Source organism: Dermacentor variabilis, chromosome 5 (genome assembly GCF_050947875.1).
Source record: "Dermacentor variabilis isolate Ectoservices chromosome 5, ASM5094787v1, whole genome shotgun sequence".
In the NCBI taxonomy this organism is placed as follows: domain Eukaryota; kingdom Metazoa; phylum Arthropoda; class Arachnida; order Ixodida; family Ixodidae; genus Dermacentor; species Dermacentor variabilis.
Window position 1 is genome coordinate 46,967,792 of NC_134572.1, and position 27,957 is coordinate 46,995,748.

At 49.3% G+C, this 27,957-nt stretch overlaps 1 protein-coding gene across 1 annotated transcript; it reads left to right on the top strand.

Annotated features, from left to right (window-relative positions):
- Positions 1-27,161, top strand: LOC142582535 (uncharacterized). The gene is made up of 4 exons (XM_075692365.1): positions 1-558; positions 22,916-23,274; positions 24,683-24,888; positions 26,167-27,161. Exons 1-4 carry the CDS (start codon positions 409-411, stop codon positions 26,910-26,912), a joined length of 1,461 nt encoding a protein of 486 aa, XP_075548480.1. The 5' UTR covers positions 1-408; the 3' UTR covers positions 26,913-27,161.
- Positions 27,162-27,957: the final 796 nt, after the last annotated feature.

A 27,957-nucleotide genomic window follows, 5' to 3' on the forward strand; every position in this document is an offset into this window, starting at 1 on the left:
GAGGACCGCGCACGAGCCCGCCCAAGCCGCCGGACGGAGAGCGCGCGTAGCAACCACTCGGACGGGAACGGGGTTTTAGCAGCCGCACACACGCGTACACACGACTGCGCGCCGCGCCCACCGAGCGCCGCGCCGCTCCAAGGAGCTCTTTTTTCCGAGTTAACTCGGCGCGAGAAGCGCAACAGGTCCGAGTCTGCAAGAGCCGGTGTTGCCTTCGGGACATCCGCGAGTGCTTCGCCGTTTTTCCCGACTCGACCGTTGCGCGTGCGACGCCGGTGCAGCTGTGTGGCTGCGGGCTCTTGCCGCAGCCGCCTCTTCGTGCGAATGAGCCTGGAGACGACGACGTCGTCCTGACGCCGCGGCGCCCGGCTGGTGTAAGCGCGTAGCGACGACGTGGGACGGACGAGCATGGGCGACCAGGAAGCGGGCACGTCCAGGAACAACAACAACACCGCCGCCGCCACAAACGGCACCGGCAACCATAGGCCGCATCGTAACAGCGTCCACGCACCGACACCTGCAGGCAGGACGGCCGACGACACCGTTTGCCCGGAGGATGTGAGTAACTGTCGTAATAAGGACTTCACCGTTTAGTTACGCGCTGGGCTCCCTTCAGCCTGCGGCTAAATGCGCGCTGTAAGTTTTAAGGTGCTATTGTACCGTTATTTCGTACAGTCTTTTATAAATGAAAGCGAGGACTTGGGTATCCTCTAAGAGAAAAATAAAGATAACTTTAATGTGAACTGGAGATGCTGGCCCAGCGAAATGGCTGACATGTTACAACAGATGATCAGCAAGGGACATGTCATTTAGAACGGCCCCCATGCTAACTACAGGGTTCGCTAACTATAAATGTCGCTAGTAAAGGTCGGTTGAAATTACTTCTTTTCGCGGAAACTGTAACGACTGATAGTGAAAAAAGACACGACCTGTCTGGCCATGGCCACGCACTTGAGAGTTTACAATTAACCTTCACCGAAGTGAGACCCCATGGTTGCGGCATCCAGGCAATACGCGTTACTGGGACAAGGGAGTCGAAAAGGGGCGCAGTGACGCGAGCGCGAGACCCAGCGAGTACGTTGCGCGTAACGAACCCAGTAGCCGCGGCAGCATACACGACGTACCCCTGTGCGCATGCCGCAGTCCTCTGGGTGCTGGACGCCAGCCAGGGCGACCTTCACGGATGAACGCACGCGCGCGTGAGCGAAAGGAAAGGCGCAGCGTGTACGATCGCGGCACACCCCACCAAACTCCGACAGCAGCGGTCACGGGCAGCATTGTTCCACCCGCACGGATGCTGCGCTTGTTTTCTTTATTTTTTCCTTCTTTCTTCTTCTTCTCTATCTCGCTTTTTATTTATTTATTTATTTATTTTGCATTTACATATATGCTTCGTTCTCGCCAGATTCCACTGGAAGCAACTGCCAAGCCATATCTGGCCTATGAACGGGTCAGGTAATGTTTTACGGCGCAGCAGCCAAGTCTTAATGCTGTGCACGAACACAGCGGTTACTATAAATTAAACGGAAGAGATTATTTGCCCCATGGCGAAATCGTTGCTCCGAATACACGACTGGGTCTAAGTGTCCTCCACTGAAATATCTAGAGGACTCAAATAACAGGTTGGAGAGCTTGTAGGGACCGCTTGAATTGTACTTGCGATTCGTTTGACAACAACAACAAGTGACAACCTCCCCTTCTTCATTTAAATAAATAGAAAGAAGAAACATGAAGGAACCACTTCATAATGTATACCTACGGCCACGAGGAAAGTTGCATCTAAAAAGCCTTTTCAGGGGCTATCCTGGCTGCCTGCGTTGTTCGAACTGGATGCGCGAGCTTTCTTGGCGCGTTCTGTAGATACACCGTGCATGAGCGAAGGAGGCTCCTCCACCTACTCCTCACCTCCGTTAGATGCAGTGCGCGCCGTCTTATCACGACGCCTGTGTAATAAGAGCCCTGAAAGCGCCTGTCGCGGCATAAACAGACCGGCAAGCTGACGGGCACACTCGATCGGCGCTCATCGCGGTGGCGAAACAAGGCTGCTTTTGCAGAACGTATCGACGCGACATTCGCGAAGTACGGCAGTGCCCATGGCACTCCGTTCCACAATCTACTCTGAGAGAGGGAAGGCATATTACTGTAAAGCAAGGATTTCTGCCGGCGTGTATTTAGCTGCCTGCCACGCATAATATATCTGCGTCGGGAAGGGCACAGAGAACGGTGTACGGTTCTACTGGATCGAGAGAACTAAAGAGAAATAAATTTTTAACAAAGGAAAAAAAGGATGGTGGTGAGGGGGGACGAAGCGATGTAAAGTTTTTGTCACTTTGACGAAGCACGTTGTTCGTCAAGCAAGCCAGCGTTCCGAAGTTTGAATGGTGTGATCTTGGAAAGCGCTTATAGTAGAATGAATTTTGACATGCAACCACTTTGCTGTCACTACTACTACTACTACTACTACTACTACTACTACTACTACTACTACTACTACTACTACTACTACGGAGATGACGATGACACTTCCTCCTACTACTGATACTATATATCATACTACCACCAGCAATCCCGCCGCTACTTCGGAAGGCAGCAAAAACCTACAAGGCGATGTGGAGGCACCGGCGAGCATCAGGGCTTCTATGAATGAGACAGAAATCGGCGGAGCCCTTCAAATGCCCGAGTAGGGAGCGGAGCGACCGACATAAATGTTGTACAAGGCCATTCGTGGCTTATAACGTCGTCTTTCAGACCGTTCGCATTCAGAGCTTGTATGGTCGAAGGCGCGATCTCACACTTGCGTTGTCTCCCAGCTGCGTGGCCTATTCTCCTCTCTTTTCCTGGCCTTGAACAATGGCGGAAAAGTTTCTGCTTGCGCAAAGTGATCGTGTTGCTCTCTCTCCCTCCTCCTCGCGCAAATCGAGACGGCGCCGTACGGGACGCAAATGGTGAGGGCGAAAGCTCCATTGAGTATACAATCCGGTTGCTACTGCCCTAATTTTGGTCTCCTTGGCTAAATATGTCGCATGCTATGAAACACATGTTCTCGGTTTCCTTAACTAAAAGCAAATATATTCGAAAATAATATCGCGCATGTATGCGTGTGTACATATACTGAAGTCACGGGATTGTTCAGCGTGAAAAGGCAGCAGAAAAAGAAAGCAATAATAAATAAATAAATAAACACACGCTGCTTTTTGCATGCTTGTATGGTGTAATAAAAAGCTGCTAATCATGATTGAGCAGCCCAAACTACTTTTTCCCAGCTATCAGCGCGATATTAAACGAGCACAATTAATGCACGTAACTGAAGACATGCAGTACGGCATGCTGGCGTCGACTGTATTTCCAAGGCGGTGCGATAATAATAATAATAATAATAATAATAATAATAATAATAATAATAATAATAATAATAATAATAATAATAATAATAATAATAATAATAATGACAACAACAGCAACAACAACAAAAGCCCCTAGTGTACTTGCGCTTCGGCGCACGTTAATAAAGCCATAGATGGTCAAAATTACACCGGAGTCCATCTAGTCTGCGTCTCACGTAGCTCAGGTGTTCCTCTAAGACGGTGCGGTCTTATTGGCTTACTTCACGCTTACGTGTCTGCCAACGAGCCGTTAGACGGAGCACTGACGAATAAATTGCTGCTTTCATTAACTAATGGCGCGAAGAAGCAGCGAGACGGGTTTATGCTGGAATTAACCACTGATTGCGGTTTATACGGTTAGTTAACGACCTGTGGCGGAGTAAGTGAGGAATAAAATGCTTGCGAAACACTTTAAAAGAAATAAAGAAAGAAAAAAGAGAAAAGAAAGAAAGAAAGGAAGATAGAAAGAAAGAGGAAAATACGGAAGCGGCCGGTTCACCTAAGTTAAAAAAGATAGGGGGGGGGGGGGGAGGTTGCTCGAACGGAAAGCCGACAGCAACAAAGTGACACTTGCGGGCCGCCGCAAGCAGCGGGAACGGGTATAGGCAGGCGACCCTACAGGAGGCATGCGTAATTAATCGTGGATGTTGGCAAAGTACGGACGACACACCTCCTGCTTCAGATGGGACGAGAGTTGCCCGTTATACGTTCGTGCAGACGGGCGCCATGCGTGTTCGCCACTTTTGACGCTCCTCGATGCCGTGCGAACAAACATGCCGCCCCGCGACGCTGGTGGCCAAGGTCATTCCGGCGGCTTTCCTTTCTCTTCGCCCCGATCGCGTGGCCAAGCGTCCACGGCGGACCATTTGCGGAGGAGAGTTGCCGAGTCGAGGCATAAGTGCGATACGCAACATAGTAACAGGCCGTTCGTGTATACGACGTTGTAGAATCTGCATATTGGTAGTGGTAGCCTCTTTCGCTTAATATGCGGTCGCGTCTGTGTAAAAAGCGCACCGCGGTAGCTCAATTGGTTAGAGCACCGCACGCGTAATGCGAAGACGTGGGATCGTTCCCCACCTGCGGCAAGTTGTTTTTTCATCCACTTTCGTTGCCATTAATTCATCATTTATTTAGTTCAATTAGTAAGTACAAGTAACTTCCCCTGTGTTTTCCTTAGTGTCTTGGTTTGTTGGCTTCTCATGATATGATTAATAAAAATCGGGCCCCTCGCTTACCCCCTTTCTTCTCGTTCTTACATAACGAGAGTCTCGAATCCGGCAACATTGATGCCTTCAGGTAGCACGTGTGGGTTTACTAACCAGTTGCCTTCACCCAGAAAGATCACGTACTCGTAAAGCCTGAGGCAGAAAGTATGTACGTTCCACATCCACCGCCAAGGTTTGTGAGTGGTGGCGTTGGCCAACACTCCCAACGTTAGTTCTAGTAGTAATACACAAATACTCAAGAAGGTGGATGGGGAAACCGCGCCGCGCAAGTTCAATAGGCATGGGATCGTTCCCCACCTGTGGCAAGTTGTTTTTTCATCCACTTTCGTTGCCATTAATTTATAATTGCTTTAATTCAATTAGTAAGTACAAGTAATTTGCCCTGTGTTTTCCTTGGTGTCTTTGTTTGTTGGCTTCTCATGATATGATTAGTGGCAGCCTATTTCATGTACGATGCGGTTGTATCCGTGCAGAAGCAATGAAGTGACAGCTCGTTCTTTTGAGGCGGATATATTAGTTTTCAAGGTACAGCATGTACACTAACAGCCTGTATTGTGAAAATGGATGTCCTTAATATCGAGCGTGTTAAGTGTACGATACAGTCATATCCGAGACGACGCATACAACACATGTAGCAGGACGTTCTTTTGAGATGCTTGTCGTATCTGTCGCTCTTCAGACTTTATATAAATCTAGTCCTGTTGCTAAGAGTAGAAACAATATTTCATTAGATGCTCTAAATTAAGTCTAAGGTGTAGTCATATGAGAGGTGCGTAACCTTGCGAACGCTTTTGAAGCAGGGAGGGTCAAAGCGCAACTGCGTCTGCTCGGAAGTTAGGTCGTGAGGCGAGGAAGTGAGGTCGCACAAAAATTGCGCCCTCTAAGATCTCTGTGAAACGTGGTTAGTGAGTTTTGGGCAACTATATAGGTACCGCGAGCTAACATGTCCCAGAACAAGGACATAATCCTGTGTGGGCACGATAGGCGTGCTCTTTTCTGGCGATTTGTTCCGATAGAAAGACATGATGATGAGGATAAAATAGACGCGGTAATGGTATACCTGCAACAGATGTCATAAAATTTGGCGGATGGGTCACTGAACCAGCTATCCCTGTAATAAAGTAGAATTATGAAGAAGAAGAAGAAGAAGAAGAAGAAGAAGAAGAAGAAGGGAGAGAGAGAGAGAAAAAAAACGGCTGTGACACACACAGAACTACGTATACGCGCTCAGCAGGACATTCGTACGTAAACACAACACTGATAAGAATCTTCAACGAAGACGCGTGAACAGACTATGTCTGTACCACAGAAACGTGCAAAAGCGGGACAAACTGAAATGTGGGCCAGGACAGACAATCGCGCAGTCTACAGGTAGGGGGGAGGAAATACGCAGCATCATGCCGCTGCTTGTTGTAATGGCATGCAATTAAACGCCATTAATTTCCATCACTTCCACTTGATGTCTCGCTTAGTGCTCGGCTTCGACAAGCTGAAGCCACTCAGCAAAGAAATATTGTTGCATTTAAAGGTTATGACACATGTGAACGCATTAAAGAAGCTCTAGCTGTCCAAATGAGAACGAGTCAGCAAATATAATCACCGTAAAAAAGGTAGGCTATGGGTTCGGCAACATTAAGTTACGCATCGTGCTTTATTTGGGGCAACATTTCCCGTTTTTTTTTTAATACCGGCGTCACACAGACAGTTTTGAGCGTGCTTTGGTTAAAGCAGGTCGAAATCAACACCTTAGAGTGCTGAGCTGGGCGTCTTCTTTTGTTTGTTATTATTATAATATTTTTTTTTGTTTCAAGCCCGCCTGACTTCGATCCTGCACTTCTCACGCTTCCATTGCGCTTGACGAATTCAAACGCAGATCGACTTCAATTATAATCGAGAATGACGTTCTGACGGGACGTTAAATTAGAAAATTGTCAGCACCGGAATTTTAAAGGTATTTTCGCTTGCAAGTACACTCCAACTTTACTAGTACCGACCATTAATGTACAGAGCGAGAGACGAGCTCTCTAGTGAATCCTGGAGAGGTTTGACTGTCGGCATGCGCTGCTATATACTCCAGACGGTGACGGTGAGAAACGAAATGATACGCGCAGTACGCGTCACAGACGCCGAGGCACACAACGCACACAAAGCACAACACACAACGCAGCGTACAAACTAATCGAACTATATTCCGTGGACCAGTGTCTTTCGGAAAGCTTAAAAGTTGCTTTGGTTGTTCTCAGCATAGCAGGCGACGACAGAGGCTGCTGCAAGCGAGCGGCAGGTAGCTTTAGCGGCAGGGTTCCACCTATGTAACATATAACGGGCGCCGCCCTCCACGCCGAAGGGCCGTTTCGCGTTCCACACTGGCGTTGTCGCCTCCGCATCCGGCTGTGCGTGCATGACCGATGACGCCAGCGCCGTGGTTCTCGCACAGAGTGTCGTGGGAGTTTGCTCCGCTGCGTACGCAGAGTGTCGCGAGGGGTGTTCGTATAGGGCGTTTGGAAGCCTTTGTCAGAGGCGCTGCCGCTGGTGCGACGTCAGCTGACACTGCAGCTGATTGTATGGTGACCAGTGGCGCAGCCAGAAATTTTTCTTCGGTGGGGGGCACACCGGGCACAGGAAAGGCTACGGCGGGGAGGCGGTGCTGCACAAGTCGCGAGAACAGGGTGGGTTGGAAGGTGCTCACGATCTGTCAGCACAACAACTATAGACACGGATGAAAAAGAAGAGACGATCGCAGGCGCTGTCTATCAACTGAAACTGTAATGCACACATGTGGACAATATATAGTATACAACGCCGAAGCACCAAAGCAGAAAAACCAAAAACTAAAACCAACACCTTGTACAGCAGCACTACACTACAGCTGGCCAGGCCACATACTAACACAGAAATTTCGGGGGCTGGGGTGGGGGGGAGGGGGAATGCCTGGCGTGTCCCTCCCCTTTCACCCCAAGCCTACGCCACTGCTGATGACTGTCTTCAGAACACCGTAACAGTGTTTTCACGGCTGTTTACCCGTTTTAAGATGTTGTTCTACCCTATACAGAAACTAAACTAGCTGTATAGTACATTGAAACCTATACAATCTGTGAGAACGACGCAGCTATGCGCGGGATTGCCGCACGAATAATTCGGGTAATAATTAGTTCTGAGTGCTGCGGTCCGTTTGCTGTCCGAAAACGCATTCCATATTCCGACCATTCCGCGGCTTTCATTGTGAGGAGATGAACTCCTCACAGCTGAATAGGCGACAAGTGCCACCACTTTTACAGTACGCATATTGACTCTATTTTGGCACACTTTTCTCGTAACGGCTTGTTGCCAGGCCGTTTAGAGAACAAGGCTAATGACGGTGCTCCATTGCAAAGAAACTGTCTCTTAGGCTTACCTATAGAGAGCTGACAGATCTGAAACAAGGCTGACACTGTCTGCGCCCGGGAACGTAGCTGCCTCGGGCGTCGGAAACGGCCTTCGATTGAGAGAGCACTCTGAAAAGACAGTGCAGAACCCTGCCGACAATGTGGTGCAGATTAATGGCAGGCAGTTGCCACATTAACGGCACCCGAGTCCCTTCCGTCCGTTCCACCTGGGCATATACGCGTAACTCTCCTGTTTTCACGTTTAATGTTTCTCAACGACAACAGCTTCGACATTATGCTGTCCTCGCCGTGGGCAAGCACTGCGGCCGTCGCGTGCGCCACTTTTCGTCAGCCCACGCGGTCGCGTGGGAGTCTCGCCGCGCGAGAACTGTGCGTGTGTGTGTGTGCTGCTTGCGGGCCGGCGCAGCCCCGAGTGCGTGTCGTGGTTGAGTGCGTCCGCGTTCAGTGCGCGCGTGGGTGCTCGCACACCTTGCACGCAGGGGGCACAGCTCCACGTTGTGTGCGCACACCCTTTCTGGCTGCAGCACACTCACTCTGTGGAGCGACGGCCAGCTATACTCTTCGAGCGCTCTCCATTGAGGAGAGGGACACGGCCAGATGGTGCCGTGGCACGCGCACGCGTGCGGTGCTCGGAAAAGTGGGTCGTCGTCGTCGCCGAGCGCGGCGCCAAGGTCCTTATTTTTCTTTCGGCCCTCCGCGAAGAGGAGCCGCGGCGCACGTCGGCCTCATACCGTGCAAGCCATATACAGCAGGGTGGGGACACCCCGTTAGTTACTGTCGTTAACCACTGTGGCAAGGCATGCGTGAGCGAACGGGGACACGTTGAAAAACGTGTTAAGAAAGAATCTGCGCGGCTCTCTTCGTAACTGTTTGCGCAGATGAAGAAAAGCGGCGATAGACAAGGTGCGGTGGCTCTGAACGGACAAGTGGTGGGGATCTTGATTACTTCAACGAGGGCGCGCTTAGGACTAAGCCGAGTGTATATTGCACACGAGCCGTAAATAGCAACTGTTCGTTATACGGTAATGAAATTTCGTAGCATACTGTGCGTATGCTCGTTGAGAGCACAGTTAATTTGGGTCACGGTTGCTTCGAGAGATTTGTCTTCCAGTAGGAATGTGTGTGTCATTAATTGGATGCGCCTGTATGCAACGATGCGTATTATTTCTTGATGGGTTACTCTAGCATTTCCTAATGACTTCCTTCGTAGGCATTGCACCGGGCCAATCCAGAGAAATTCTTCTTCCTCTGTTTTCACAGACGGTCATCGCGAAGTGGCCGAATGAACGCCGCTAACTGCAGTATAACGCTCGATGAGTATTTTTTAAGGAAAATCCGGTGCAGTTAGTGTGCATCAAGTTAAGGCATGGTTCTTCAGTGTGCCGACGATGGCGTGCATAGACTATTTTTTACACGAAATTGGTGGATGATTCGTATACATATCAGTTTACACTGGTGCCGGACTACAGTGATTCTGCCAACTCTAGCAACTCTGTAGTAGCGCGGATGCTTCGTGACACCGCCTGATAACTCGAACTGGGCGGCCCCTGTAGGTGTCGGCGACCCGCCATATTTTTTATTTCGCTCTGCCTCGCCGTTGAAAGCAGCCAGCGGTAGCACAAGCTGAGACAACACAACGGCCCACCGCTGGCGTATAGAAGTGTGCTCTGCTGCACTTTGCTGCGCACCCCCGCCGTTTTGACAAAGCGCATCCCGGAAATTCGTGACGGCGAATGTTCGGTTCGTGTGACGCGCCAGCCGCGAACGACTGCGCGGCAACGGCTGGCAAGCGGCAAGCTCCGAGCCAAGCACTGTTCGGGTGTAGCCAGGGATTCAGCGCAGGGGCGCTACGCTGGACGCTGCAGAATTTAATTTGGAACTGCAAAAGGCGGGCATACAAGCGTGTGTTATAAGTACAATCATTTCAGAAACAAAAAATGAAAGAACGTGAAAAAATATATAAGCGCGATAGTTGATATATAAACTCAACGAACATGACATGGAGTGTTTCAAGTGTCTTCACTTCGCACACGTGATATGCAAGGGCAAACAGAGAAAAACAACGCAGAAAAATAATCCCCATCACAGAAAAATAAAAATTTTAAAAAATAACATATAGTCGAATTTCGCCATGATTGCGTTTTAAGCCAATATGAGAGAGGACGTGGCTAAGCCCTCCGAGACAATAAGAGCGAATTTGACATTGCAAACACTGCAGGATGACTTTTGTTTGTTAGATTTATGCATACCAGAGAAACCCGTATATATATAGTACACCCGAAGGCGGGTAGACCTACGAAGGCTTACCGTGAAATAGCGACCACTGTATATATGATAGCGTTCATAAACTCTAGAGCGCCGCCTTTGGCGTGGGTATACCTCCTGGTTCCACTCCTGGCCGGACGACTGCTGCTATATTTTTTAAATGCGAAGCATTTCTTGGCGAACATTTGCCACTTTGACAGCTATCTATCTAGCCGCCTAAGTCTTGGTGCTCTCATGGTCGTTTCGTTAACTTGGTACGTACCAAAATGGGTATATTTATGTATGACAAACATAAATGATCGGTCATGACATGAATATCATGACATGCGTCTCATGTAGAACATGAAATAGCCGCCTACGTCTTGGTGCTCTCATGGCCTTTTCGTTAACTTGGTACGCTTCCAACACACTGCTTCGCATAACATCGATTCCCACAGGGCGTGGGATCTGCCGGAATTTTGATATCAACATATTTGGGGGGAGCGCGCGCGCCTGACGTCTACAAGCCAACGTTCTCTGAAGGCGCTCCTTTCTCGCTGGCTGTTCAGCGCGTTGCACAAGGGAAATTTTAGCTAGCCGGACAATGGAAAAAAAGAAGGAAGGAAATAAAGACAGAAATGTGGAACTCGCGTGAGCGCAGGCGACAAGCGTGCACCGAAGCCGGGCTTGCGCTGCACCACTTGCGTATCATGTTACGCGATCATGTGCTTCAGGTAGCATTCCCGGCATCCCCTCGGATTCTCCTCCCCTACCCTTTTTTATTATTATCCTTTTTTTTTTTGCTGGGCTCCGAAGTTGTCGCGTGACGCTCCCGCCTATCTTTTCTTTACTCCGTGCTTTCCACTTTGACAGACTTCGGATTGTTTTCGAAATAATCGGAGATTCGCTTTATACTTCCACAGTGCTTCATAATTCCATTTGCGCAACACTGCATCGCTTTGCTTCACCTATAATGTATTATATGTATGCGCCGCATTTGTTGATGCGAATGCCTTGTTACCTGACGCTGCGGCGTTCGCAAGCGCTGAAGGTGCCGCACGCACATTGTACGTTGTGTCGCAAAGAATTGGGCCCTCTTAGGTGATGTGACTTCCAAAGATCATTAGGACCAGGCAACCGCGCTTGCCTATCTCGAAGGCTGTGATTTATAGCATGCGGTGACTCGATCTCGAGATGATGCAATCGGCGAATAGTCAGCCTCGGAAGATAGAGGACGGACTAAGGTTCAACACCGGTTGTTTTCCCTTGGTTCATTGTCCGTTTATTTATAGCGACGCTTGCCGGTTGCTGCGTCCGCGTCCTCGGTTAACCGTACGTGTAAATGTCTGCTGTATTTGGAACGAAGCGTATTTCTGAAGCGGGCTTCCCCACAAAAGGTCTCTTATGGTGGAAAAGCCAACCTCGACGAACGGGCATCGTAACGCATTGCGTATACTTATTCAAAACCACGTCTGCATTCGCATTTACGACCATGTAAAAATAAAGAAACGTTGACACTGCTCATTCTAGAGGGAACAGCGTGCCGCACGCTTTGAAACATTAATCTAAATAGTTGTCGCTAACAACTGAGAAAGTCACTGTGCTCGTGCGACGCCAGACCTGTATATTAGGACATCTTGTGCGTGAAACCTTTCAGCATCGCTTCAGTTCGCAGTCCTTCGTAATTTCCGGCGAACGGTAACGACGCCATTTTTCTCCACTTTTATTAAAAGCGTCTATTCTTGCAGGTTTTTCTTGACGCATCTTGTTGTATTTCAAACGTAAAAACAAGCACAGAGGCTGCTGTGTATTCACAATATTTGAAACTATGCTTTTTACGCGGTCCAAAATTGTGTTGCAGTTGGCCTTGACCATCGCGTTTCCTTGGCTTAAGAAGTCCTTTATTTGTTTCGCCCACGACTCAACCCTATAGGTCCGCGACATGTGGGCCATCATGCCATCATTGTCGACGTTATGCCGTCGTCGTCATGCCATCGTCATCGTCGTTCGACCAGCTATTTCTTTTTTTCGGCACCAGAAGAGCAACACTAACCCTTTCGGCTTCATTGATTCACTAGATGTTTATTGAGCATGATGCTTCAAGGCCTATTCAGGGAAGAGGAATGAGTAGCCCAACATTCTCTGCTCTCTGCTCCCTTTTACTAAGAGCTTGCGAACGCGGCGTTGTAGACCTTAGGCTTTCTTTTGATGGTGTTTCCGTTGGTTTTTTTTTTTTTTTTTTAGCACTCGCTCGACGGCCGCTGCTCAGGAATAACCGTTTGTCCTGGAGGAAAACGCCGGCTTCTGACGCGGCGTGCGACGCGGCATGCCGGCGTATAGGTCGTGCGTGCGCGCTAACGGCGGCGGCTGCGTCGTCAAGGGCGCGCGTAATGAGCACACGCGTTATCCCTTCGCGCGAAGCCGCCCTCACTCTATCCCTCACTTCGGTTCGGGCGGCCCCACTCACAAGACCCGCTCGGCGCCGAAACAGTGACGTGAAGTGGCCACAGTTCGTGCTTTTCTCCTCGCGTATACTGTCCCCGAAGGACGTGTCATCTTAAAAGCTATCCAAAAGGCCAGCAACATGTATATATAGCCTTCTGATTTGCGTGCGAGAAATGCCGGGGAGCTTGGCCTTGACACTCAAAAAGATGGCCGATGTGACGCCAGTTCCTCGACGCAAAGGTGACAAGACCAGCGTAGCGCCTGCTTTCATGGCGAGTCTAATTGCCTCTTCGTGGACTCTTCGTTTGCTTTGGGGGCTGTGTAGTTGGTGAAACACCGCGTCTAGATATGCGTTGCCGCTTTGCGTATAACAAAGAATACGTCAGGGTGACAACGTAAGGTGATACGTGGCCAACTCACAATTGATTTATATTCCGCTAGAGCACCTGGCTTACGCACAGAATTCGAAAGATTTGAGAGACAGCGAAGCCCGGCACAGTGACCCAGACTTAGCTTGAGCAACTCCCTTATTTCGTCAGTGTGCATTCTGAAAACACGGCGTTTGTTACCTCTTTTATTGCGACAACAATCACATGGACACTCCAGGCGAATTATCGCCGACGCCATGATGTTCCGTATATATTTATGTATGTATTCTAAATTTTAGCCTAAGCCATATATGCAAGGTGTATATTCCTTACCAAATTATTCCTCAGAATTTTCGAGGAATGCTATGCGCAAGCAAAAGGTCCTAAGCATTTCATTCACAGTGCATGTACTTTATTCTAAATGTTCTGATCATTACAAAGTGAAAAAAGAAAAGAAAAGAAGTGGTACTCACAATCAGAAAATTATGTTATTTCACTGGCGCCGCTCTTTAGGACAGTGCAGGCGCCTGTGCAGTGAGATTACAGGCCCTACACGGCGTGTTGAAGCTTTTAAAAGTGCCAGAAATTTTGCCGCACTGGCGTATGTCGCATCCGCATACATAGTCGCACCCGCGCATAGTTAGCGCACCGTCCGGAAAGTTCAAAGCAACGCTAAATCTTCCTATCGCATTCAATGCTTCGCCCTTCAGGCAAAACTACCCATTTTCTTGTTGTATTTATTATGGTTAGAAGAAAGAATAGAGAACTCGGCTGGCCGCACAGTAACTGTCTAGCCGACGGCTGACACAAGGAGCAGTGAGGGGGTAAAGGAAGGGGCAGGAGTAACGGGGCAAATGTGGACAGAATAGAAGAGACTACAGAAAGAGGGAGACAGAAAGAGAGAGATGTATAGAGAAAAATAAAGAAAGGGAAACGAAATAGGAGACAGAGAAAGTAACAAGAAAATTAAACAGGGGCTATACTTACAACATTTACAGTTCCAGACCGCGTGTGGGCTGCTAGAAGAGAGAGAGTGGGGGGAAGAGGGAGGGACGTATTTCGGTATAGTATTCCGCATTATGAAAAGTTTGATGGTGTGTGTCGCAACCGCAACTTCAGTTGTGCGTGCCTACGCGTGAGCAGCGTAGTAAGTGTCCCTTGACCTGTCTCTGTAGAAGGAGGAAGATCTCTTGTACAACGAGGCGCACCCAAGGGCGTCTCCGAATCAAAGCCAGAGACAGGCGAGGTCGCTCCCCATCAAAACTTCTCCTACACAAAAGCCGTTTGTCGAACTGACCGAACGACATTCCACTGGTCGCGGCCAAGACCGAGTCGAAATAGGCTCGGACCTTCGTCTGCTCACGTGAGCCGAATCTTACAGACGCAACGCCTTCTTATCAGATGCGGTGGGGTCGAATGGAAAGTTGATAAGAAAAAAAAAAGAAAGAGGGAGAAAGCGTACATAAATGCGGGTTCACTGATCGCGCGCGGAAGAGGCAATAAATTTCGCCCGGACCTTCCGCGATAAACTCTCGTTACGTTACAGCGCGTTCGTATTGGAAATTCAAAATTGTCTGTATTCTAGCGTATAATCCGACGAAAAAAAAATAAAGGGAGAAAAGAAAACAACTTTACCGCGGCGTTACATTAATGTTGCTTCGTGCTGCTTTTCCGTGAAGGCTGTGATGGCGTCTATGATGCGCACATTGAAACTGACATGCTGTAGGCCACAAGTCAGCTGTTACCCAAACAGGTCTTGAATTCAGCAGGGAACGTTGGTAAGCTGTTGATATTTTTTTTTTGAAAACAGAACAGCTGCACAAAGTAACCAAGAAACAGAACACTAGCATAGACAGACACACGCAAAAAATATACTTGCCACAAAGGTGATGACCGAACAACAGGAAAACAATAAAACGCAGAGGTGAACATACGTTTGTGTGTGTGTGTGTGTGTGTGTGTGTGTGTGTGTGTGTGTGTGTGTGTGTGTGTGTGTGTGTGTGTGTGTGTGTGTGTGTGTGTGTGTGTGTGTGTGTGTGTGTGTGTGTGTGTGTGTGTGTGTGCGCGTGTGTGTTTGTGTTAAGGAAGGGAACGCGAATTAAAAGCACGTTATGAGCTAAAGCCAAAATTATGTGTTCTTCATTGTAGACTGAAGGGAACGCAACGCGAGGTGATTTAATGGCTAGATAATGTATTCCAAATGAGCGTAAAGAGAACGCTGTTTGCTTTCCACAACACCCCGGTCACGCAAGACGCCTCTGCAATGACCATCTCGGGAGGAAAGCATGTTTTGGATTGCGCAGTTCGCCTTTCCTTGCCGTGTTTTTTCTCGCTCTTCTTTCTTTCTTTCATTCTTTCTTTCTTTTTAGAAATGCATCACGGCTGGTTGCACTGCACAGCCACATTCTGAAACATTATTTCGCAACGTACCTTCATTAGATCTAGTGTCTTCTCCGGTGCAGCGCGCGATGCCTCCACATCGAGGAATACGCAATGAGAGTTACCATGTTGCCACTGCAACAGTGCGTCTGTTGGACAAATCGGTAGTATATAGCACTACACAACGAAGCACGCTTCAGTTTCACTCGCACAGCGCGCCGCATACATAGCCAGCGTGAGCCAGTATCTCCTAAGCGCCTCCAAAACGATCTGGGCGCAACAAAGCCACAGCGCCATTCATGTTTACTATATGGCACCTGGCCAGCGTAGCTCTCATAACTCACCACATGGCCTTTCTTCGAGAGTTGGCAGACGAGGCACGCATCGACTCGAAGAGCGCGGTTGCCCGTACAAGACCGGCTGCGAAGCCACGAAAGAACAGGTAACAAACGAATGATAGGGAGAACGAGCCCCGGGGCCTGATTGATGCGAGACCGAGGAGGTGGTCGCCTTCGGTGTTTCGCCTCCGTGCGCCTCGCCGCGAGATGAGCCGGATTGATCGGAGAAGAAGAATCGAGGCACAACTTACGGTGCAGCCTCTATCGCCCGCGGCGGGTCTATAGGAGAGAAAGAATTTTAGGAATCGGTGACCGCCGGCCGGAGGTATATGCTACAGGAGGGTATCGGAGCATAGGGAGGGGAGGGGGGGGGGTGACTCGCGCTTGACGGAAGTGCCGCAAATTGCCCGTCTCCCGTGCCGCCGCGGCAAGCCCGCCACGCCGCTGGCAGAACGACGGCCATTTGCTTACTTCCTCGGGCGCGCGCGCGAGGTCCACTCTGGCCACGCTAAATTAGCTAGGAAAAAGAACGATTGCGCGCGCGCCGGAAGAAAAGACGAGAGAGAGAGAGAGAGAGAGAGAGATGTGGGGGAGGCGGATGGCAAAAGGTAAGCTTCGCTATTGTGCCTATCAATCCGGTTTGCCCGGAGGAGACCGCATGTACGCGTGCGATCTCTTCAGCGGCGCTGCCGGGGAGCGCGGCTGCTGCTCCTCCGCCCTCCCGCCCCATTACCAAGGGCGCCCGATGGTCCGAAACGACTGCCGTAGCGTTTCGACCCTGTTATAAGACGGCGACGCCGCGCAGATATATACGCGCACTGCCGGATGATGTACTACACCCGCCGGAGCGCGGTGGCGGGCAGGGATTGCGCCCCCGACCGTACTCGCTTGTGCTGTGTTACCTCTGGCTGCAACGGACACAGTGTCTCGGGGCGCGCAATGGCACTCCCACAGAGAAGCATTTAGGAAAAATGCCAGCATTCTGCTGATATTTCGGCCGGGGAACGGCCTTCATTCCGACCACATCAACCGATTAGTCAGAATTATATAGTTAGTCGAAAAATTGGAGAGTAAGAATGACCCCGCACAAAGCACTACTAATAATAAAATCACCTCCAGCGCTTGTCGCATGGGCGCCGCAGTCATAAAGTTGACCTGCCGAGGAGAGGAGGGGGGAAGGGGGAGGTCCCTCCTTAAAAATGGAGCAGGGGCTATATATAAAGCTATATACAGGTAAGGAGCAACCCTAAATCAGTTTCTACACAAAGTATTATTTTCTATTTCATTCGGCGGATAAAACGGCGATTATTACTGGAGAAAGTAACGGTCAAACTTCCATTTTCTAAAGTTCGCCCAGAAACTTCAGCGCCCGAACGCATCGCACCGCCACACGCAGAAAAAAAAATTAAGAAAAAGGAAGACGAGTATCTATTATAAACACCGTCACACCGCGAATGCCTCTCAGATGTTGGGAGACTCATATATAAACGTGAGGTGGCCTTGAACAGAAGGGACCATTCCCGGCTTCCGCTTCGAACTTTGTTTCAAGAGACCTTGTGTAGCGACGCAAGAACTCGTTGCGAAAATCCTGTCGCGGAAAAGACCAATCCGAATCCGAGAGAAAAGCCACCCGCGCAGTGTCTTTCCATCTATTTCTCTGTATATAGCTGCGATATCAGTTAAAGGGGCACTATAAGGAGAAACACTATAAACAACCAGTTCAGACTGACGTGGTCGTTAAAAGCTCTCTCTCTCTCTCTCTCTCTCTCTCTCTCTCTATATATATATATATATATATATATATATATATATATATATATATATAGAGAGAGAGAGAGAGAGAGAGAGAGAGAGAGAGAGAGAGAGAGAGAGAGAGAGAGAGAGAGAGAGAGAGATGTTAAAGATGAGACCGCGATCTGATTATGAGGCACGCCGTAGTTAGAGGCGCCGGATTAAATTCGGCCAAGGGCTCTTTAATAACCCGTTTTTCGTTTTTTGCAACTTTTTAAGGTTATCAGTGCTCTTCTCCCGGTAAGCGCGGCTTTTTCGGTACTCTAGAAGGCTAATTTACAAATGAAGCACAATTTATTTTTCTATTTAGCGTCCCTTTAACTTCAACGACTCTTTGCACGGAGGACTTGTGGAATGTCTGCCAACAAAATTACCGGTACAAAGAAAGAGAAATCTATGCTTACCGACGTCAGCGAGCATTAGACCCACATCGCGGAGACCCAGGTCGGACGCTCTGACTATTATACGCTTAAATATTTCCTCGGTATGTTCGGTACCGTGGCCGCTCCGAGACTACAGGCGGTGCGTTTGTGACGTCACTGTCAAAGTCTTCGGTGTTTACTGTAAAGAGTTTTGTTTGGATCACGTGTCTAAAATAGTCCCTGCACAACTGCAGAGAGCGTGTGGGAATACGGGGAGTGGTGCCTGCGTTTGGGGTATGCGGTGTGTCACACCGCATACCGTCACACCATGCGGAGTCACTATACAACGAAGTTGTACACTGGGCTGTGGAGGGAGTCCGCGATTCGTCGACCGTGCGTGCTCAGGCATGAAGTAATTAGGTGCGTCTGCTGAGCTCGGGGGTCACGTCGCGGCCACAAGAACGTATTAATAACAAATATGCCACAGCGTTCAAAAGCAACAGACAGGTATCGCACGGCAGGACGCCCAGGTTAAGAACAACGCCTCCCACATCCCCCCTCGTGCCTCGAAAAAGATGAGCACGCCCTGTCTCTGGGGTGTGCCGCCGGCCGAATATCGCGGGGGAGGGCGGCTCGCTTGGTCAGTCCGTATACCGTACTGATTCGTACTTAAGCATACGGCAGTTCTAATCAGTACTCCTCTAGCTACACCCTATTATTTAAGTTCTTGAACCTCTCCGCTTTTCTTAAATATTGTTATCCCTAATTCTTGCTTCTTGTGGACATCAGATATTCAGGGGAAAAAAATATGTGGCTGATAATAGCGGTAAGCAACCAGCGAATTTACACAGGAGCACGTGCGTATTGATAAACTGTTAAAATAAAGATAAGACGAAAAAGACTGGATCTCGACGCATCCGATAATTTCTCGGTGCAATTGATAATAACTTTTCCTCTCCTCTTTCACACGTTGCTTCAAGTGTACCACAAGGCAGCGTTCTTGGGCCGTTACTTTTTCTAATGTACGTGAATGATTTACCGAATAACATTTCCTCACACGTGCACATTTTTGGGAACTACTGCATTCTTTATCGTTCCATTAAGTGTGCCGATGAGCATACAATCCCCCAAAAAGATCTAGAACTTATTTCTCTTGGGAGGAATACTTGGCTAATGAAGCTTAACGTTTCGAAATGTAAAATTACCTCTTTTAGCCGCAAGCATACTAATTCTGTGTTTCTTTGCCACATAAATAACGTCACTATTTTGCATGACACTCAATATAAATATCTTGGTGCTAACCTAACTTCGACTCTTTCGTGGTCAATGCACATTTCATACATTTGCGCCAATGCTTCGAGATCATTAGGGTACACAAGATGCAAGTTACACAATTCCACTAAAGACATTCGTAAACTAGCTTATCTAACATTTGTTCGACCTCAACTTGAATACACCGCATCCGTCTGGTCTCCCCATTAGAAATACTTGATCGAAAAAGTCAAATCTATTCAGAATAAGGCTGCGCGTTTTATTTCACGTTGTTACGGCTATAACAAAAGCACAACACAAGTTAAACTGTACCTCTCACTACAGCCCTTGTATGATCGTCGTGATATAGCCTTTCTATCATTATTTCATAAATAGGTCCATAACACAGCGCCATCAGTTCTGCCTCTTGAAACTCCTCATTACAAGTCACAACGGTTGTATAATCGGTTCTATTTCATGCGCATCTACGGAAAGACTAAATCATTTAACTACCCCGCTGTTCCAAGAGTCATTCGCCTTTGTAGCGACCTTCCTAACGCCATCGCTTATTAGAGTGACCAAGAAAATATCAGGATTCTTCTAACAACACATTTTTCAAACTCTACGTAACCTAACGTGTTATTTTTCTTGCATTTCCCGTTATTAATGTGGAACTATCCGGTAAATACTGTTTTATTATAGCCTAATTATGTCCCGATCGCTCTGTAATGCTATTGGTTACCGTGTGAAAGTTTATTGTTCAATGACCTGTCGCGTTCAAAAGCATTCGGTTTGTCCATTGTACAATTGTGACACCACATATTACTGTATGTTGGCGCATTTCTTGCACTGTATTCTTTGCATGTGTATTCACATATATTCTAATTCTAATTCTAACATAATTCTAATTATTGCATGTTATAATCTTTGAGTGTGCTGTCCCCCTTACACAATGCCACTAGGGGCCTGTAAGGTATATTTAAATAAATAAATAAGTAAATAAATAAATAAGGTCTCTCTCCTGTTCCACTGTGCTCACACCGTGGAACAGGATCTGAGAGAGAGAGAGAGAGAGAGAGAGAGAGAGAGAGAGAGAGAGAGAGAGAGAGAGAGAGAGAGAGAGAGAGAGAGAGAGAGAGAGAGAGAGAGAGAGAGAGGTTACTCAATGCACGCTTCGCTTATGACGAGCCTCCCTAGTTCAAGGGCTCAGGACACCGAAATGAACGGACGCTTCGCTTAAATTCGGGTTAATACGGTGTTCCTCGTCGGCATGGCTGCCCCCGGGGCGCCCCCAATTTTGTGTGGCGGGCGGCGATGGTCGTCGTGAGCAGGCAACGCCCCAGAACTCAACCCCCCACCCCTCCTGCAACCCCACTGCGCCACCCTCCTTCTTACCAGGGGCTACACTGCGCCCACACTCAACGAAGACCCCCGCGTGCTCAAGCAATGCGAGGGTCGAGAACGCGCGTGCCCCCAGTCGCACAAGATTATAACATTGCCGCCAGGAAAAGCAGCGGCATTTCGGATAAAGTTGCGTGCACTAGTTATTTGCGCCAGGTTTTGTTTGTACCCTGGCTCTTCAACTGTGTTTCTGGAACATTATTGCATTAAGGAAAAGCAAGCGCAGCTCGCCATATCACCGCAAAGCCACTTGATGCCATGGCATTCAAGGTACAGTAAAGAGAAATGAATTACACTTCTGGAATACAAAACCTAAACGCACACATAAAAGGCAAGAAAAAGGGCGAGAGAGAAGCAAATCAGTATTACAATGAGTGGAATTTTCGGTAAGACAGAAAGAAGACAAAAACTAAAGACGGCCGGGTAACACCGCCGCTTTGATGTTCCTGCATCAGCGCCCATGACGTCACTAGTTTTTGCAGCGCTTCTCAACTAATTATTCGAAGGGGTTACGCTATACATTCAAAGCAACAACAGACATCGCTCCGTAGCTACGTTAGATAATTTCTGAACAGACGAAAGTATCACGAAATCCGTGACGTCACCACGGCACTGCTGTTCCGGCGTGAAATTCAAGAAAGGAGAGGTTCGGCCTTCAGTTGCTGCGCTAATAATCAATCCTTTTCAGCTTAATCTGATTCAGTGTCGCTCCTTGACGTCCCTTCCACACGCCTCCACCCTTTCCCCGCCCGTTTTCGCGGCGGCTGCTGTGATGCCAAGATGCCAACACGGCTCGGCAGCATTCTGCAGTACAATGTATGTGACACACGCATGCATGTTACATTGTCATTATATGCGAGTTCTTGTCAAACGATGCGAGCTCGCGCTTCGCATGAGCGCAGTTTCTTTCTCGACTCCAGACAGGGCTGGGTGGTCGCCAAAGGCGAGACGGCGACGAGCTGAAAGGCGCGCGGCCACGCGGACAACACGGCGGACGTCCGGCCACGTCCGGCCAGCGCGAGAGAATAACGGGAGAGGAAACGGCGGAGAATTGGGGTGTCACGGCATAGCGCACGGGGCTGGTTGCAGACTTTTTAAAGGACGAGACAAGCGTGTCATCCAGTGAGCACCTTTACTCACCCCTCCCCCCCTTTTTTTTCTTTCTTCCGACACATCCTCCGGACAGAGTCCATGGTGCGCGTCTCGAAAGCCCGCGGAGTTCTCGTAAAATGACTTTCGAACGAGAGCGGAAGCGATGAAAATAGTAAACACCAAAACGCGCCATCTTCCGCTCTATTCGAGGAAAGGGCAAGGTACTACTGCTGTACCTTAGTAGTGATGTGGTCGAAGCGAGGGACGCTGGCCTGCTGAATAGAGAGGCACTTGTTGCCTTTATGAGAGAAACGGAGGGCAGGATAGCTGCTGAATATAGAGGCACTTGCCCTTATGAGAGGAGGGGAAGGCAGGATAGTGAGGAGACATGGTTGGTCGGGTACTTAGACCAAGAGACACGTCTCAACCTCGCGCAAAACGAGTTGAAGCACGACGCGTTTTCAGATATACGCCGGTGGTGTGACGGTGCATGGCGAAATGTTATTTACCGAAATAGAAATTATTGCGCCACCTTAAGCGGAAAAAAAGAAAGGAAGAGAAAGAGCTGCGCAGGCGCGAAGATCGATCTTTTTTAATCAATGTTCACTGGCTGATTCGTGGAGTTCAACGTTCAACAGCAAACACATGGACTGCGAGACTTCGTATAGTGGAGGACACCCGATTATATGCGACTACTCTTGAACACGCGCCCCGAGTTCGGTACACGAGCGATTTTTTTTTCTTTTTTGCCCCATTCCGCCCCCACCGGAATACTTCTACGTATTCAGCGCACACGCGCGCGCCAAAGCTGACGGCATATATATACGACCGCCGCGGTAGCTCAACCACAAAGCACCGCACCTCATTATGCGCTAGATGTGAATTCGGCTTCCACTTGCGGCAATTAGTCTTTCAAGATTTCACTTACAGCGTTTCGTTGTTCACCACGCATGTGACGAAGGTCACACGATAAGAGCTAAGGCACTGATACGTCAGCTCAGTTTGCGGGGGTGACTGCCTGTCACGCATTTCCAACTCCTCTCGCACAGTCTTAAGTGCATTCACTCCGCTTTGGCTCAAGCGCAGAAACGTCCTACGTCGAACACACTCCCATTGGGGAGTAAAATAAGTCGAAAATGGGGCTTAACCAAACGTGAGAAGCGATTCCCTCCCAAACTAGCGAGCATGCCGTGGCTTTCTCCTTAATCAGGAGTCAACTGAGCTCCCTCGCTTTTCTCCCTGCTTGCAGGGCGGCCTCGCCGACAAGCAGCAGCAGCGGCTGGAGCGCGAAGGGGACGACCACGAGGAAGAGGCCGTGTCGGCGCCCACGTGCCGCGGCTGCAGCTTTCCCTACCTGCTGGTGCAGGCGCTCATCCACCTGGGCATCTACATCCACAAACTGACGCAGGACGCCTACTCGGTGTCCACATACTACCAGGAGCAGCAGGTCTACTACTGCGTCATCTCGGTGCTCTGCCTGTTCGTGCCGTCGCTCGTCTACTCGGCGTACCTGGTGGCCGACAGCATACTGGACCGCTCCACGCCCGCCTCGGACATCTGCACGAAGCTCGTCAATGGGCTGCTGCTTGTCCCGTGGCAGATCAAAGGGTACGCGGTTTCACATAAGATCAGGTGTTCGGTAGCGCGTCCTGTGCCAACCTAAATTTGACGTCGCGTCCGATAGTGTGGCACGCAGCTATCAGCACACAGTTCAAGGTACCTTAAGCCACCCGCCGTGTTCAGTCAAAATTTATGTCAACTGGCGATTTTCAAATGAACCCTGAAAAGCTTCAGTATACTTCGCATAACTCACGCGCATTTGGCACGGCGATTCGGCTGCGTAGGCAAATAACGTAAACTGCAATTTGCAGAGCATGACGAGAGAGAGAGAGAGAGAGAGAGTAAAGGCTGGGAGGTCAACTAGATGCGCGTGCGGTTTGCTACCCTACCCGGGGGAACGTGGTAAAAGAGGAGAAAGAACGGAGAGGAGGGAAGGAATCAATAGCAGCGCGAGAACATGGGCCTGCCCATCACGCCTGCAGTCGGTCACTGAGGCCAGTGCATGATGCCATAAACACAAGTAACGCTCATGAATTGCTTCATAAGCCAGCAACGCACGGATGTAAGAATCTTGATCTCGGAAACAGATCGAACAACATTCAACAGACCGCAAAATGCAGTCTGCAAACACATCCGCCAATATCCTCCAACGGAGATGGCGCCGTTGACGAGTTGTTGACCCAACTGCCGACGCCACGGCACGCATGACGTCATCAGCAGCCTGATTAAGCTTACTCGTGGACGCCAAGCTACCTTCCCATGCGCTACCCCAGCGCACCCTACATATTAGCAAAATTCTTAATCACACCACTGCAGCTGATCACCTGCCCCCTTTGCAAACGCGTCTCCCTTCCCTCTGCGCCATTTAGTATAACCCAGAGAGCTAAAAGTTTAATGTAGGTAGCCAGCTTCTCAAAGCAGTAAATTACGTGCATCTATCGAAGCAAAGTATATATGTAGTCATGGGGTCCAAGAACCGTCACGTCGAAATTAGCAGAAGTGCGCATGTATAAAATGACATCTTTCCGATATGCTCGAAACGTATGTACTGCACCGGTACGAAACGACGGACCTGAACGTGGAATACTGCGCAACGAGCGATGGGAAAACGATGAATAGCGAGAATTAAGACACTGTGGATTAGGCATCAACCGCTACACGACAATCGAATAGCTATTAAAAGTGAGAAACGAAATCGTGCAGCTCATGTGGTGGGAGACATAAACCGCGATGGTCTGTCAATGCATGGGCATAACCTGCCGGGAGACAAATCGAAAATTTTCTGTACTGATCGCCTGGAGGGTTACCTACCTTCTGGTCTACTTTGGTGTGCAGCGTAACGCGATGTTGACAAATGGACGTGCACCATTATCCCGCTCAAAGAAAGGGAGAACGTTGTAGCAGCAACCCCAAAAGGATGGTGGAGCGTTTACCCGGCCCCGTTTACCCCTCGCAGGCACGTCGAGGTGCTCCACTTCGCAGCGCAGCGGGTGTGCAGCTGCATATCGCCCACCAAAGGCGAGATGGTGCGGCTGCGCACCCTGAAGCGAGAGACCTTCGTGCTCGAGTTCTTCGAGGACTTCTACGCAGGATTCATACAGATCCTGCTGCAGCTGTATCTCATCGTGCTCTTCCTCAACTCGGATCACACCTCACAAGCACGTGAGTGGGATTCCCACATGATACGTGGTGCACAGTAGAAGAGGGAACATACGGGGCCGCTTACCAGAAGAGCACTGTTAACTGGCCTGCTCGAACACCTCAGATTGTACGAGGCTGTTCTTTCGCGTATGATGGATTTACGACGTGTTGACCGGCATATGCGTGCTTAGTGCTCTTAAGCCATTTCAGAATCGCGGGCGAGATAAGAGAGCTTAGGTAAGATAAGAGGTGCGGACATAAATAACGATTATGCAGCGCTTATCCCAACGTTCCACCGAGTCCGCCCCAGAGCAGCAAGGTCACTTCTCTGCAGGACGCAAGGGCTCGCAGGTTGAGCACAAATATTCCAACCTCGCTAATACCAGAGACGAGCAATGGCGAAAGTCGAACAGAGGAAGACGAGTCTACGACATTTCAATATTCGATGCAACCCCCCCCCCCCCCCCCACTTTGGGTGGGTGTGCGACACAATAATTCAGGACAACGAAGATGCATCTACACACTGTGATCGTGATAAGCATTAGCAGACCGAACACCCTTGTTCAACAGACGTTCACAATAATCGCGCAAAGTCAATTTCACTTGCTTTTGTTTTCGTTCTGTACAATTTACGTCCCTACAAAGAAGCTTGCTTCAGTAAAGCGACACTATAAATGGCTTCGGAGTTCGGACGACCCTAGGGCGTGCTGACGAGCTCAATTCGGCCGACCGGCTTCCGCGCCTTTGTCCTCACTAGGGTGGCCAACCGTGCCGAATTTAGCGGGGCAGTCCAGACTATTGAGTAAATGTGCCATGTCCCGACTTGACCCAGCAGGGACGGCCAATTGTCCCTCCTTCTGCATTTTTTTTTTTTTTTTTGCTACTGGATAACAATAAATAAATCTGATTTCACTTTTTAATGCCCGACAGCTCATTCGCCCAGTTCTGTGCGTCCTGTTGCGTAGTCATAATTAAACATCAAGGCGGTGTCGTTTTTTTCGCATGGTTCTAGTTCTGTTGCAGACCCTAACTGTTCACAGTACCCTATATCTGTATTAGTATCTGTGTTAAAGGCAACCTAACTCTTTCTTGTAAATCACGACTAAAAAAGATATGGGTAAAAATTATTTGTTGCACTTTCACACTGCCACCTATACTCGCACTGACAGGGCGGTCGTCGCCAGCCGGTACCCTCGTCTTCCTAACATAACTTGCTAGTCTATCCGATGTATCTTCAGCGAGCGACAGGCTCCCTCACACGCAGTACGACGCAACGAACAACCGCTTTTGTCTTCGCAGTGATCGGCCAGCTGGTGGGCTCCGCGCTCAGCCTGTGGTCCCTCATCAAGGCCGTACAGCGCAAGGACGACGGCCTGCTCACGGGCACGCTCTCCTTCCTGGGATGGATGTCCGTCACGGCCGCCCGGGGTCTCGCGTTGTCTCTGCTCACCGCCGTCATCCACGGATGGGTCGTGGTCGCCTGCCTTGCGCACGCCGCCGCCATGACCGCCTGGATATCCAGCTTTGTGCGGGACACCCACCGGCGCCAGGACAGCGTGCGGCGGGACTCCAGCGGCGGCGCCGTCAGCGACTCCTCCTCGCAGGCTCCTCTGCGCAGCCCCTGCGTCACCACCATCATCGTCTTCGCGCTCTTCGGGCTGCCCTCGCTTGTCTTCTGGCCCATCATGTTCGAGTTCAAGCTCAAGCGCAGGGTCTTCCTCTTCACGTTCGTCTTCATCGTCGAGAACCTGCTGTGCTTCGGCGCTTGGCAGCTGTGGGGCAGCCACACAACGCCGCACAACTACCGGATCGTCGTGTCGGCCCTGCTGCTGGGCCTCACGGCGTCCGGGGTGTTCTTCATCGCTCTGTACGTCTGCTGCAAGCCCGAGAAGACGGACCTCGTGGTGCTGCAGCACATACGCGAGGAGAACGCCAACAAGTACGGCATATACTTCGACTTCTGCAAGGCCATCCGCATCCTGCCGGACACGAGCGACATCGCGCGCGACATGGAGAAGATACGCATGCTCAAGTTGGTCAAGTGACGGACTAGTCCATGAGCGAGACGACGGCGATGCATTTCGAAAGATTGCGCACAAGAGGATTTACGCCCTCTAAAAGTGCGCGTTGAAAGCGCCCAACACAGCAAACAGACTGCAAGTGTGTGTGTGTGTGTGTATGTGTGACGTGCGCCTGTTTTAAGGCACTGCATACCTGATGGAAATAAGTGTTCAAAATGAACTGCTATTTCTGCATTAGAGTGACATAAATAAAACTGTCGCGCTTTGCTTGTACATCTGATACCAGTGACATGGCCGATCAAATGATTTGTAAAATGATTCATAAAATATGTTCAGGTGCTCGTGCATTCAAAACAGTATGCTTTGTGAATTAGCTTAATAACCTCGCTCAAGCAATGGAGCACGTTGAGGGGATGGATCCTTTGTGGAGAAAATACGACCACTTCATTACTAGTACTCAATGACACAAGAGGAAACCTGCAAGATGACCTTCGCTCTTTCTCTAATACCCTGAGAGAGGAGGACATAAAGATTCATTTAAATGGACTGAAAGCATGTACCATAATTTACGTTGCACAGATATGAGATTTCTTTTATTGACATTTTTTTTTGTAACAGTGCAAAGCTGTCGCATCTACCTGAATACTTTGAAGAGGCAGACACCACTTGCACAACAAATTGTAGTGTGTTGTTAGCTAATTAACCAGTAGTTAACTAATGGGCACATGTAATCTCAGCTGCAGAATTTAAAGACGAACTGTAATTAGGTCGTATCCATTCACCAGAAATTGTATGCTCAGCACCACTTTCAAAACTTCCGAAATCTGGGGCTCTATTCTGGTCATCCCGCCATTTTCTTCGATGCGTGACGTAGGCGCGACGCGTACAAAATGGCGCTGATGGCCCCGTTTTGCTTTCGTAACGTGACGCAAACAACTTTTTTCCTGAGAAACTGAAATGAAGGTACCGGAACTAACGTTATTGGTACATCAAAATAGTTTTCCTCCTCGGTAAAAAATAAAGCAGCTAGCTCAAATCCTACGATTACTCCGTCGAAAATGCTTCGCAC